The following is a 12,860-nucleotide window of genomic DNA, read 5'->3' as shown; positions in this document are numbered from 1 at the left end:
GAAGTAAGGACATGATATAATGACTTGTTATTATCCAGTTAATACTAAATTTGCCTTCTTCCATTTGATTAAGATTATTCATCCTTTTCCAGTTTAAAGTTCCAAGATATTATTTGTGAATCATGCATCACACTGAGCAAATTCATGTGGTCGTCATGTTTCATGCCAACTTATTTCTGGCTTATATAATGCTCATCATCTAGGAGTAGTTGTGTTTAAGAGTCTTTGTGTTTTTATTTCCAGAACTGAGTTAATGATACCATTAGCACTTGTAAAACACAGACATGAAGACCGTAAATAGCTGTTTTAGATTTTGTTTCACATTTCAGTGGTGTTCATGGGCAGTACTGCCTACCCAGAGGAGAATGATTTTGACGATTATCTTGGCAAACATGGTGGAGATTCAAACGCTTGTACTGATTGTGAAATGGTAAGTCTTTACATGTCACATAAATTGCCAGCCCATTTCTTGCAGTGAGGAAGCCTAGTGGTTAAAGAGTTCACTCGTCATGCTGAAGACCTGGGTTTGATTCCCCACATGGGTACAGTGTGTGAAGCCCATTTCTGGTGTCTCCCACCTGGATATTGCTGGAATATTGCTAAAAGTGGCATAAAACCATACCCACTCTCACACTCTTACGCTGACGTGTCGCTGCTGTGACAGACAAAATATTAGATTGTTATTTAGTTGTGTTCGTAAGTGTGTGGTAGATAGAGTTGTAATACCTGACTTGACCTTCTCTGTTAACCAGTATGTCTCAGAATGTTTTTATTTTCATGAGAGATAGTCCCTCAGACATTGTCTGCATTGAGAAACAATCCTAACCCTGCCTGACTTGACCTTCTCTGTTAGCCAGTATGTCTCAGAATGTTTTTATTTTCATGAGAGATAGTCCCTCAGACATTGTCTGCATTGAGAAACAATCCTAACCCTGCCTGACTTGACCTTCTCTGTTAACCAGTATGTCTCAGAATGTTTTTATTTTCATGAGAGATAGTCCCTCAGACATTGTCTGCATTGAGAAACAATCCTAACCCTGCCTGACTTGACCTTCTCTGTTAGCCAGTATGTCTCAGAATGTTTTTGTTTTCATGAGAGATAGTCCCTCAGACATTGTCTGCATTGAGAAACAATCCTAACCCTGCCTGACTTGACCTTCTCTGTTAACTAGTATGTCTCAGAATGTTTTTATTTTCATGAGAGATAGTCCTTCAGACATTGTCTGCATTGAGAAACAATCCTAACCCTGCCTCCGCCATACTTCTATGGTGACTGGTAGGTGGACTGGTGTAAAAAAGGGTGTGAGAATGTGTAGCAATACAAGTTATTGCAGCATGTTACTTTTACTCAAGCAGTTGCCTTTCCTACTATCATAACATGTGCAAGTCACAAATAGCCTGCACAAGGTATACAAATAGAAGTTAGACTGTCCATGTCTCCAAGGATATATTCTCTGCCTTCTTCAGACATACTGGACAGAACTAGTTACAGATATATGTAAATTTTGAAATTATAAACAATGATTTTGTTATTCACTGACAATCTGATGAAATATCAATCATAAAAATATCAATATCCCTAAATTATTTTGTCCAGTATATTTGTCTGATAACACTGCCTAAAGTTTCAGGAGAGGAATAGATCACCCTCCCTGAGTTGTTTGACTGACCTGATGGCTTGGATTCATACTCATGCTATTATCCACTGCTATTTGCATGCTGCTATAATGTAGAGGAATGTGGATTTAATTGAGTTCTCAGAACTCACAGTCACTTGCAAGACATACTAATACAAACTGCCTTTTACATTATGACAAAGCTCCATTGTACAACACTTAGAGTGCATGTGTTTTCCTGGTTTCTCTTTCAGACAACATTCTATTTTGAAATTCAGCGTAAATATTTCCGGAAGTGCCTGGACAAGCTTGCCCATTTCTTCATCTCTCCACTGTTGAAGAAGGATTGTGTGGACAGGGAGATTGAGGCAGTTGACAGTGGTAAGTGGTAGGAGGTAACGAGTGGGGCAGAAGGAGACTGTAGGTACGTGTTTAATGATTTGTTAGAACAAACATATTTTGACCAGCAACAAGTAATGATGATAAAATCATGACTGTTTTGTCCAACACCATGAATGCCACAAGTAAGTCCAACCTTTTTCTTCAGAGTTTCAGATGACAACTTCCAGTGATAACGACAGAGTAAATGAACTGATATCCAAGACGGCCAAGAGGGGTCACCCAATGTCAAGGTTCATGGGAGGTGAGATGCTGAATCATGTTGATATGGTAATCAGTGTAAAACTAAGAATACACTGGAGTTAGATTGATGAAATAATAATGAAGCTGTTATTTGTCATACTGATATAAAAGGCAACCAGTTAGATATGACTATAGCTTCATGAATACAAACTCAATTCATTTGGATCGCAGCTTGTTCGTATAACTGCCATGGAGATTCCATGTTTGAGTAGGTTCTAGCAGCCTATTCTGTTTGAAGAGGCTGTTTTGTGAATTACATGTATGTGGTCAAGCTTGGTGATTGCTCACAATGGTGCCCCACTGCTGAGATGAATCACTGGATTGTTTGATCCATACTTGATTATTTAAAGGCCACTCTCATGTAGCTTCAAAGGATGCTATATGAGGGTCGTTAAAGGTATTTTTCCATCACCTCGATCATTCTTTTTCAGAAGTCCTCCATGGGGTACATATATAGCATTAAAATGTCCATTTTAAAATGCCTATGACAGTTGTAACAATATTGAATATATATTTTACCAAACAAAAACTCATTTTTGTCTTGTGAGACCACCCCTACAGGGCCCCTACCTGGGCCCCCCAACAGCCAAGAGCAGGTCAACTCTCGCCGTCTACCTCGTACCTCACTTTTCATGCTGTCGTCGTAGAGGACAGTTGTCCATTCTAAGAAGCTCTCATACTAGTGTGAAAGCTTACGATTCTGAAGAGAAATGAGTGAGAAAGCTACCACATCTGTATGTATGGTTCCTTTTTTAACGCACGGGTGTTATTAGGAATTCATAAGGCATTCTTTTTCATGAAATGTTGCAAGTTTGCGTGGTTACCCAAAAGGGTAAGGGTAAGGGTAGGGGCAAGGGCAAGCTGCGGCGCCCCAGCAGCCTCTTCTGATGAAGGGGAAGTCGGCCCCAGCTTCCCAGTAAGCTGTCCTCTGGAGCCCCTGCAAGTGAACCCGAATCAAGCAGTCGGAGTACTGCTGAAGTCGGGGATTCATAGTCTCCTGCCAGATATACCTTTGGGTGGCCGCCTTTCTCGATTCCGGTCAGAATGGGAAAAGGTGACTTCCATTCCCTGGATCCTGTCCACACTCAGAGACGGCCACTTACCACAGTGGAAACGAGACCCACCTCCCTTTTCCGGGATACGTAGATTCCAGAGATAGCCGAGGTTCTCCGTGCCAAGGTCCAGTCTTTACTGGACAAGGCGGCCATCAAGGTGGTTCTGAGGGGACAGGAACAAGAGGGATTTTATTCCACTTATTTCCTGGTCACCAAGAAGGACGGAGGGTTCAGGCCTATTCTAAATCTGAAAGGCCTGAACAATATGCTGCAGGTACCTTCATTCAAGATGGAGACACTACGGTCGGTGATCTCATCTGTAGAAAGAGTCGATTGGCTCACGTCCATCGACCTCAAGGATGCATACCTGCACGTTCCGATGCATCCCAAGTTCTGGAAGTACCTTCGGTTTTCCTTCAACGGGGTATGCTATCAGTTTCGGGTGCTTCCCTTCGGCATCGCTACAGCTCTGAGGGTGTTCACCAAACTTATGTAAATCCCAGCGCAAGTGGCCAGGTCACAGGGCAGGTGTTGCCACCCATACCTGGACGATTGGCTCTTACGGGCACTTGCCGTTCACTTGAGTCGAGATGCAACATTCGGGGTGATGTGTATTCTCACCAGGTTGGGCTGGATTATCAATCTCAAGAAGTCAGACCTAGTTCCTACACAGGACCTGGTCTTCTTAGGCGCATGGTTCGACACAGCGAGAGGCTTAGTCTCCCTGTCTCCGGATCGGATCTCCAAAGTTAAGAGAGTTGTTTTACAATTTCTGGAGTCCCCCTTGGCTTCGGCTCGGGTTTGGCTCCAGTTGCTAGGCAACATGGCAGCGACGGTAGACATTGTTTGGAGAGCGCAGTTGAGGATGCGACCCATTCAGTATGCCTTGGTGCAGATGTGGTCCCATGCCCAGAGTTACGAGATTATTCCCCACACTCTGGAGTGGTTACTTCCTCATTTACGGTGGTGGACGGTGGTAGGGAATCTATCCAAGGGCTTGCCCCTGGATGCTCCCTCACCAAATCTCTCAATTCAGACAGACACTTCCCTCACAGGGTGGGGGGGCGGACTGGGCGTTCAGTCTGTTTTGGGTCAATTACTACAGCACGAAATGCGCCTGCACATCAATGTGCTCTAATTGAGAGCTGTCCAGCTAGTGTTCCAACATTTTCGGGAGATGGTTCGCGGCTGTGTAGTGCGTCTGGAAATGGACAACCAGACAGCAATGACCTATATCCTGAAACAGGGCGGTACGGTATCTCCGTCCCTACTCGAGGAGGCGTGGCAGTTTCTACTGTGGTGTGACTGGTTCAATGTTCGGGTGTGTCCCGTCTATCTCCCGGGGGTGGATAATGTTCGAGCAGACGCGCTCTCTCAACGTGTCCTGGCCCCACATGAGTGGATGTTGCATCGGGAGATATTCGGGATTATCTCCTAGTTGTTCGGGTCATTCCAGGTGGATCTGTTTGCCTCTGAGTGGATGAACCAGATTCCGGTGTTTTGCTCTCTGATACCGGATCCGAGGGTCATCGCCCGAGAAGCTTTCCAACTCGATTGGACGGGAAGGGTACTGTGGGTGTTCCCGCCTCTACCGCTTATTTCCAGGGTCCTCTTGCAGCTTGCCACCCAACCAGCTCGACTACTTGTGTTCCTTGCACAGCTTTGGTTGTGTCAAGGCTGGTTCCCGGTAATAATAAGGTTTCTGACTCTGCTTCCTGTCCTATTGCCCTTTCAACCGGACTTACTGTCCCAGAAAGGAGCTCTGCACCCGAAACCCCAGGATTCAGATTCGGAGGTATTCGACAAACGTTCAATATGAGGATAAATGGGCATGTTATGCTCGCTGGTGTGCCGACAGAGGGATTCTCGATCCCTTTTCTTCAACTCTAGTTGAAGTGCTGGAACTTTTGCAGTCCCACTTAGAGTCAGGTCTAGGTGCGTCCACTATCCGGGGCTATTCCACAGCCATTTCGGCGTTTCATATTCCTGTTGACGGTGCTCTCATGGGACAGCACCCTCTTGTGCAGCGCTTTCTAGCAGGTGTTGATAGGATCCGTCCAACTATCTGGCGGATTAGTCCCCCGTGGGACTTGTCAGTCATCCTTGACTGGCTGTCCGGTCCTTTTTTTCACCAGCTGTCGTCTCTTTCTCTCCAGCTGTTAACATGGAAGGCTGCCTTTCTTGTGGCGGTGACGTCCGGCAGGCGGGTTAGCGACATTGACACAATGTCAGCAGATCCTGCCCCGACCGTCTTTCACAAAGACAGGGTCAGTATTAGACTGCCGGATTCTTACTGACCTAAGATCGCTTTTCATGTTACAGCACCTATCGAGCTACCTATGCTGATGCAGCCTCCCTCGTCCGGTACCTCTCTTTGATGTGCTCACATCTTAGATGTCCGTAAGACTCTCAGAGCGTATATCAAACGAACTGCTGTTATCCGGAAGGATAAACAGTTGTTTTGCTGTTATTGTGAGGGGAGAGCTGGTCTGCCGGCCTACAAGCAAACCATATCTAGGTGGCTTGTCTCTGCCATTTGTATGGTTTATACTCATAAAGGGTTAACAATCCCTAATGGGTTAAAGGCTCATTCGGTTAGGGCAGTGGCTACGTCACAGGCTTATGGGCTCTGCCCACTGAGGAAGTCTGTCGGTCGAGCACGTTCATACGTCACTACCAGTTGGACAAACATTCACGGGAGCGTGCTTGGTTTGGCCATACAGTTCTCACCAGTGAACAGGGTTGTGATTCCCCTAGCTGAATGAGCTTTTGTGATCTCAACCATTTTTTATTGGTGATGGGTATTTACTGGTAGTGGTACAATACCTATATAAAAGAAAATAAACGTTTTTTCACTTTAGCGTCGACATACGCTATTGTTCAATTTTGCACTGTTATTTCCGGCACACTGCTTTGCTGGTTTGGGTAATATTGTCAGTGTAGAGAAGGAGGTGTGGCCATATGTCCGTCACCGTTGACTTCTTTGTTGATTGGCTCTTTCGACCCTAATTTGCCTCGCCCCCGCCTGATTGACATCAGCAGTCTCGGTGATTGGGTAAGTGTATTTCTCTATTTCTCGCAGCTTCGGCAGTATATGAGAGTGTGTGTAGGGTGCACATTAGCAGACAGAATGCCACTCCCAACTCACGTTCGTTGGGAGTCTGTCTTATGCTATATATGTACCCCAGGGAGGACTTCTTCTGAAAAAGAATTATACAAACCTGTAGAAGTTATGAATTCTTTGAAGAATGTCCTCCTTGGGGTACAGCCACCCACCTACCCACATTCTGTCTGACTAGTTCAGCATGAAAAGTGAGGTACGAGGTAGATGATGAGAGTTACCTGCTCTTGGCTGTTGGGGGGGACCAGGTAGGGACCCTGTAGGAGTGGTCTCACAAGACAAAAACAAGTTTTTGTTTGGTAAAATATTTATGCAATATTGTTACAACTGTCATAGGCATTTTAACATGGACATTTTAATGCTATATATGTACCCCAAGGAGGACATTCTTCAAAGAATTCATAACCTCTACAGGTTTGTATAAATTTACTGTAATGATTGGATTCAGATGAAACCTGAGATGATTCTACGTACACCTAATTTCTACCTGAACAGGTAATGCTAAGTCTTTGAAGACTGATCCTGAAAAGAATGGCCTGGACATTTACGGTCGACTGAGAGACTTCTATGAGAAGATGTACTGTGCCAACTACATGACCCTAGTGCTGCAGTCAATGGGTAGGTAACCATTGTCAATCCACTGGAATGGACAAGGTGTTCTCTCAGGAAGCCATTTTCTTCAGTGTGAGAGGCACACTTTTTGTTAACCGAGTCAAGTAATTACTCGTCTTGACTGAATCAATAAATTATCAGATCCAGTGACTTTGTTGATTGCATGTACTTAGGTGCCATATATTGTTTCTCTCAACATTGATCACTGGATTATCTGGTGCAGACCAGATTATTTACATGCTGCTATCAAACGTCTGGAATATGGCTGAGTATTACTAAGCAACAAAGAAATAATAATGAATGAGACAAATAAACAGATAATGCTGTTCTTTTGTAAATATGGATGCAGTATTGCCTGGTATAAACCCACTGGACATTTTCAGTGTGATTCTTTCAAATTATGATAACCTATTTCCATTGTTTAGCAGTGGATTAGACATTCTGCGACTAAAGTTTTTCACATCTTGCTTGTTCTTGTTGACAGACAGCCTTGACATGCTACAAGAATGGGCAGTGGATATATTCTCAGACATTCCTTCGAAGTGAGTAGTAGAACTGGAAAAAGATTTGTTTGATGAGAAAGTATTCTGGCAGATCTATGTTAATTACACCAGTATTGTGTGTGAAATTAACTGATATGGTACTTTAAGAATATTGGAACATGTTATATTTTAGATTGCACTTTCTCTGTAAAGTACAAATTCTAGTACTTTTGTTGGGTTGAATCCTAGCTGTCTAACCCACTCAGCCACCATTGCTAAATGATTCATTGTCTTGTGATGTAGTAATGTGAAGTTTAGTCAAGTACTAGTCTCTGAGGACAAGAGTCTTCTATGGCATATATCCATGAACAAATTGAAAGTAGAGTCAGATGTTCTTGTGAACACAAAATTTCAAATCCTATTTAGGGTCTTTTCAATTTGACATACTGTATTGTGTAATTCTGAGCTTTATTACATTTTTTAAAGTGTTTTCATCTGATTGAGTGATAGAGTTCTGTTTCATGTCATGAGAATGACTGTAAAGATTGTTTCACCAGCTGTTGTGTGTTATTTCAGCAACATACCTCGGCCCACATTCAGCCATTTAAAGGTAAACTTGGTTTACACCGATTTGAACCTGTAGTCAGTTTGTGAGATTTTTATAATTGTATATGTATTGTCATTTTCATGTTAAATGACGATTGTAGAGGTGTGTGTGTTGGGGGAGGGGTGGGAGTAGGGGGGCTTTGATTTTGTTCATGACATAGGCATGGTCATATACTTTAAACTCACATTGTACATGCTTCTATATAAAACTTACCATCACCACCCCTAGCCTTGAATTATGAACGTCCCTAATGTCAGTATCGAGGCATGGGTGGCTCACTCTTCTAAGACACTTCAGCTTGTCATGCAGAGTTGTGTCTCATGATAACAACCAAAATCTTTGGTCATGGTCTTGAATCCTGTGAACCCAGGTTACATTTCATATCTGTGATCATTTGTTTCACCAAAGTGGTAAACATCCCACACCTGCATTACTTTCTTTGCACATAAAACTGACTCAGTGTGATATGAATTTTAATGTCTTTTATTTGCATAATGCAATTCAAGAAGATAAAAGGTCCATTATCTCTCATGCTTGTCATGAGAGCCAACCAAATTTGGTATCATGTTAGAATGTATAGCTTTGATAAGTGTGGATTCTTATGAACTCTTGCTTGAGAACGGTATAAAATCCATACTGACTGTGACATCATTTATGATAAAGACATTTTTTTCATTAAAGAATCTTACTTTCTTATTGCTCACCAACTTCTAATATGCCAATCAAACAGATTAGAGCTTTGATGATCGTGTTTAATTGTAAACTGAAAGTTTGGCTTTGTCCAAATAGAATTATGACCAAATATGTTGAATTAATGTGTAAACAGCAGTCTCTCGCCCACTGTTTCTTTCCTGAAACTAAACATATGGAGTAGTGTGTCCATGTTTTGATTATTTGCTGATTTCATTTCAGGATCCATTTGACACTGCTGGTTTCAAGAAATTTTACAGAGGTGAGACGTATTGTACAAGCACATTGTACAATTTGGCCTGACTTAATCTTATATATACAAGTGAGACTTACTAAAAGGCTGAATGTGAAGCATATTATCAAAGTAGACTTTCACTCCTTACTGAAAAACCTGTGATGTTATGAACACATGACCAAACATAATTTTGCCTTTTAATGGTAATAAGTCTTCCTCATTGCTTGAAATGGTATTTGAAAGAGTAGCTTTTCTTGCTCTTTCTCAATCCTCCAAGTGAACATTCCTGCTTCTTGGGTTAGATGCTATCATTAAGCTATTATGGCACCAAATACCCTATGGTCATTTGTGTATGTTCCTGTACCTAACTGTGGAATAATTGTATTTGATTAATCAGTATTTAATTAGTTGATAAAATTATGCTTGTCTAAGAACTCTGTATTTCTTTTCATGTAATAGACGGCTCATGCATAATATGTTAGTTGAACTGTTAAGTATAAAGAAGGGATAATGAAACAAATCAAGAAATACAAAATGTTCCTTTTTCAGTTGTACCAATGGAGAATAATCATAAACTTGAGATATCCTGGTCCTTGCCATCTTTGGTAGACAAGTACAGGTGAGCTGATGTCGATAGTATGTCACTGTGAGTTTACTTTGCCTGAGATCATTATCAGGTATCCTCCGCAGACATTTCTCATTAGTATCTGGACCAGTCTAAGTTTAAGTTAACGGCGGTTTGGTAGCCTAGTGGTTAAAGCATTCGCTGATCATGCTGAAGACACAGGTTCGATTCCTCGCATTGGTGCTATGTGTGACGTCCATTTCTGGTGTCCCCTGCCATGATATTGCTTGAATGTTGCTAAAAGCAGCATTAAACCAAAGTTATGTGCTTAGTTGAGTTAGTCAGCTATGTTTATAATAAATACGCTTATGACAAACTCATAACTATGACACTGTTTTTTAGCCATGGTCAGTTACTGTATGATTTAGTTGAAATGTGGATAACCAATTGCAGTTGTTGCATAATAAATTTAGTGACAGCTTTTAGTTTAGTATAACCATTGTTTACTGTATTTTGTATCCACAGAATGAAGCAGGTTTGTATGCTCTTTATTTGAGATGGTAGCTATTCATAGACTTGAGTTATAACTTCAATTTTTGTGTAGGAAATGTTATACTGGTTGTAGTCTTTCTCCTTTTTTTCTTGTTGCGCAAATGATTTTGTTTTGTATGTGACAGGGAGAAGCCACAAGAATATTTGTCAATGCTGATTTTACATGAAGGAAAGGGAAGCATTCTGTCATACCTCAAGAAAAAGTAGGTAGCCATTTAGATTATACATGAAATGTTTGATCCCATTTTCATTGTAGTCCTTGTATTCTGTAATTGAGGTAATATTGCATTGTATGTTGTTTGAGTAATGAACATGTGACACACTTGATACAATCTCGTTTACTCAGAATTTCATTCCTGGTTATTCAAGATGATCAGCAAGCCTTGACCGCCTTCAAACAATGCCATTCAAAGCTGGTGATGAAAACTGCAAAATATTAAAGGAACACTTGAATTATTTGTTTATCTCAGTATATATAGCATGGAAAGATGAATGTATACTTCCTCTACTAAACACTACTCTGTATCTGCAAATGAAATACCTTCAGTGTTTCTGTATGAAATTCATGTACTAAGTGACCCCCTTGCATGTCATGTAAACAATCAGTCACCTCCCCCACTTCCCCCTTTCCATATTTTTTAAGCATGATTTTTAATGTATTTATGTATGGAATTGATGAACAAAATGGGTTACAGCCTCCCTAGTCACCATCACCCCTCTTAAAATCATCATCACCTCTAGCCATAAATAATGAATAGTGCCACAAGTATGTACAATACAGGGATGGCTTTTGGTAAATACTGTTGTGTCACTTTAGAGAAACACATGTATTGGGTGAGGGGCTCCTAATTAGTCGTAGAGGAAACAAGGAATGCTGATTGTAACCATGTCTACAATATGCTGCACCTAGTGAGTAATGATGGTCCATTGCGCTTCAGGCTGTATGCCCTGGCCATGACAGGGGGCAGTGACAGTGATGGGTTTGGCCACAACTCTACATGGTCTCTCTTCTATGTCAGCATCACACTTACATCCAAAGGCCTGCACAATATACTACAGGTGAGGTGCCAGTACATCATCAGTTTGACTCATCACATTTGACTTCTTTGAGAGGCATTTAGAAGTTGGAGTAGTAAGGACGGATGACAATATATGGATGAACAACTTCTTTATTGCTATGAGAGCGATATTTCAGAGTATGTTCTAACACCATTATCAAGCAAATGGTCACATGTTTTTCTGACATGTTTACTTTGGTGTTTGGGGGCAAGATGCCCCAGCTGCCTGTCCTTGTGGAATGACATGGGTAATCCATGACTGCTTACTGCTGACTCCATGGCTTTGTCATCTGTGAACATCTGCATTAGAATTGGTCTTCAGCAACCTATGCTTGCTGTAAGATACAACTAGTGGATTGGGTGGTCAGACCAGCTGAGTTGGTTGACACATTTGATGGTGTCTCAACTGCATACACTGATATTCATGATGTATATAAATGTATTGTCTGGACCAGATATGGTCATCTACAGACCACGTCCATATAGCTGGAACATTGCTGAATATGGCATTAAACAACTAAACAAAAAAGTATCCATTGTTTTGTGATTCAGGGGATCTAGTAACAATTTTCTGTTTGAACTGATTTCCACTCCACATCAGATAATTGCTTAAGAAAAGCATGATTTACAGATGTCAACTTCTTTATTGTGCATAGCACTGTATTTGGTTTCAGGTGTGCAGTGCAGTCTTTGAGTACATCCTAATGCTACAAAACCAAGGCCCTCAGCAGAGATTGTTCCAGGAACTGCAACAGATTGAGGACTGCAAGTTCAGATGGAAGGAAGAGGTGAGTGTTACAGGACCCGATGGTGCCAGGTATTAGAATCTGAGGAATGGGGTGCTGGGATCTATAGGATTGGAAGGTTTTGATACATAGTTTTCCTTGGAACCTTTTCATCAGATAGTAGATAGTTTGGACGGAAGGAAGATGGGTGTTTTCACTGACCTAAGGACAAAGGGTTAAGAAAAGATAAAGGATAATTCAGACAGACTATCAGCACAAACATGGTGTAAAGAGTTTCCTACTTATCTCATTAGCAGGATTTCATGTAGACATTTGCACCTCAAAAGAAGTCATAGAACATCGGATTCTTTCATATTATAGTGTATAATCTTCAATGGCTTTGGTGAAATGAATTTGGTGTTTTTGAGCTTCTTTGGGGGATCATTGTCTTTTTGGAGGGACATAGGGTAGCCTAGTTGTTAAAGCATTTGTCAAAGCCCATTATGGTATACCCTGATGTAAGGTGATTTCTGCTGGAATATTGCAAAAGGCAACATAAACCCATCCTCACTCACTCATTGCAAGAATTTCTCTAGACCACTATTTTTGTCTAAACAAAACTTTAATGCAGGTACATGTTTATAGGGGGAGCCAATGGAAGATGTTCAAGAGATAGCCGAGAGCATGCAGACATACACACCGGAGCACTACCTCACTGGCAAGAACCTGCTGTTTGAGTATGACCCACAGGTTAGTGACAGATTACACTGACATACTCTCTGAGGTAGGAGGGCATTTACTAGGGAAAGGAATAACTGAAGACATGTACAAGTGTTTCTCTATTTATCTTTTCACCCACTGTGCAATCTAAAGCATGACAAGAAACCTGGAAATGAGTAT

At 41.5% G+C, this 12,860-nt stretch overlaps 1 protein-coding gene across 1 annotated transcript in view; it reads left to right on the top strand.

The window, feature by feature from the left end:
* Nucleotides 1–12,860, top strand: part of LOC137273889 (nardilysin-like) — a 28,787-nt gene that overhangs the window by 3,552 nt on the left and 12,375 nt on the right. Inside the window, exons 5-16 of the mRNA XM_067806788.1 lie at nucleotides 330–430; nucleotides 1,871–1,997; nucleotides 2,164–2,259; nucleotides 6,930–7,052; nucleotides 7,531–7,588; nucleotides 8,105–8,138; nucleotides 9,048–9,087; nucleotides 9,610–9,679; nucleotides 10,303–10,380; nucleotides 11,116–11,236; nucleotides 11,910–12,023; nucleotides 12,606–12,710. Coding sequence (XP_067662889.1) covers nucleotides 330–430; nucleotides 1,871–1,997; nucleotides 2,164–2,259; nucleotides 6,930–7,052; nucleotides 7,531–7,588; nucleotides 8,105–8,138; nucleotides 9,048–9,087; nucleotides 9,610–9,679; nucleotides 10,303–10,380; nucleotides 11,116–11,236; nucleotides 11,910–12,023; nucleotides 12,606–12,710 — 1,067 coding nt within the window. The remainder of the gene's footprint in view (nucleotides 1–329; nucleotides 431–1,870; nucleotides 1,998–2,163; nucleotides 2,260–6,929; nucleotides 7,053–7,530; nucleotides 7,589–8,104; nucleotides 8,139–9,047; nucleotides 9,088–9,609; nucleotides 9,680–10,302; nucleotides 10,381–11,115; nucleotides 11,237–11,909; nucleotides 12,024–12,605; nucleotides 12,711–12,860) is intronic.

This window comes from Haliotis asinina, chromosome 2 (assembly GCF_037392515.1).
Source record: "Haliotis asinina isolate JCU_RB_2024 chromosome 2, JCU_Hal_asi_v2, whole genome shotgun sequence".
Taxonomy (NCBI): Eukaryota; Metazoa; Mollusca; class Gastropoda; order Lepetellida; family Haliotidae; genus Haliotis; species Haliotis asinina.
This window is presented reverse-complemented; position numbering and strand designations above follow the sequence as displayed.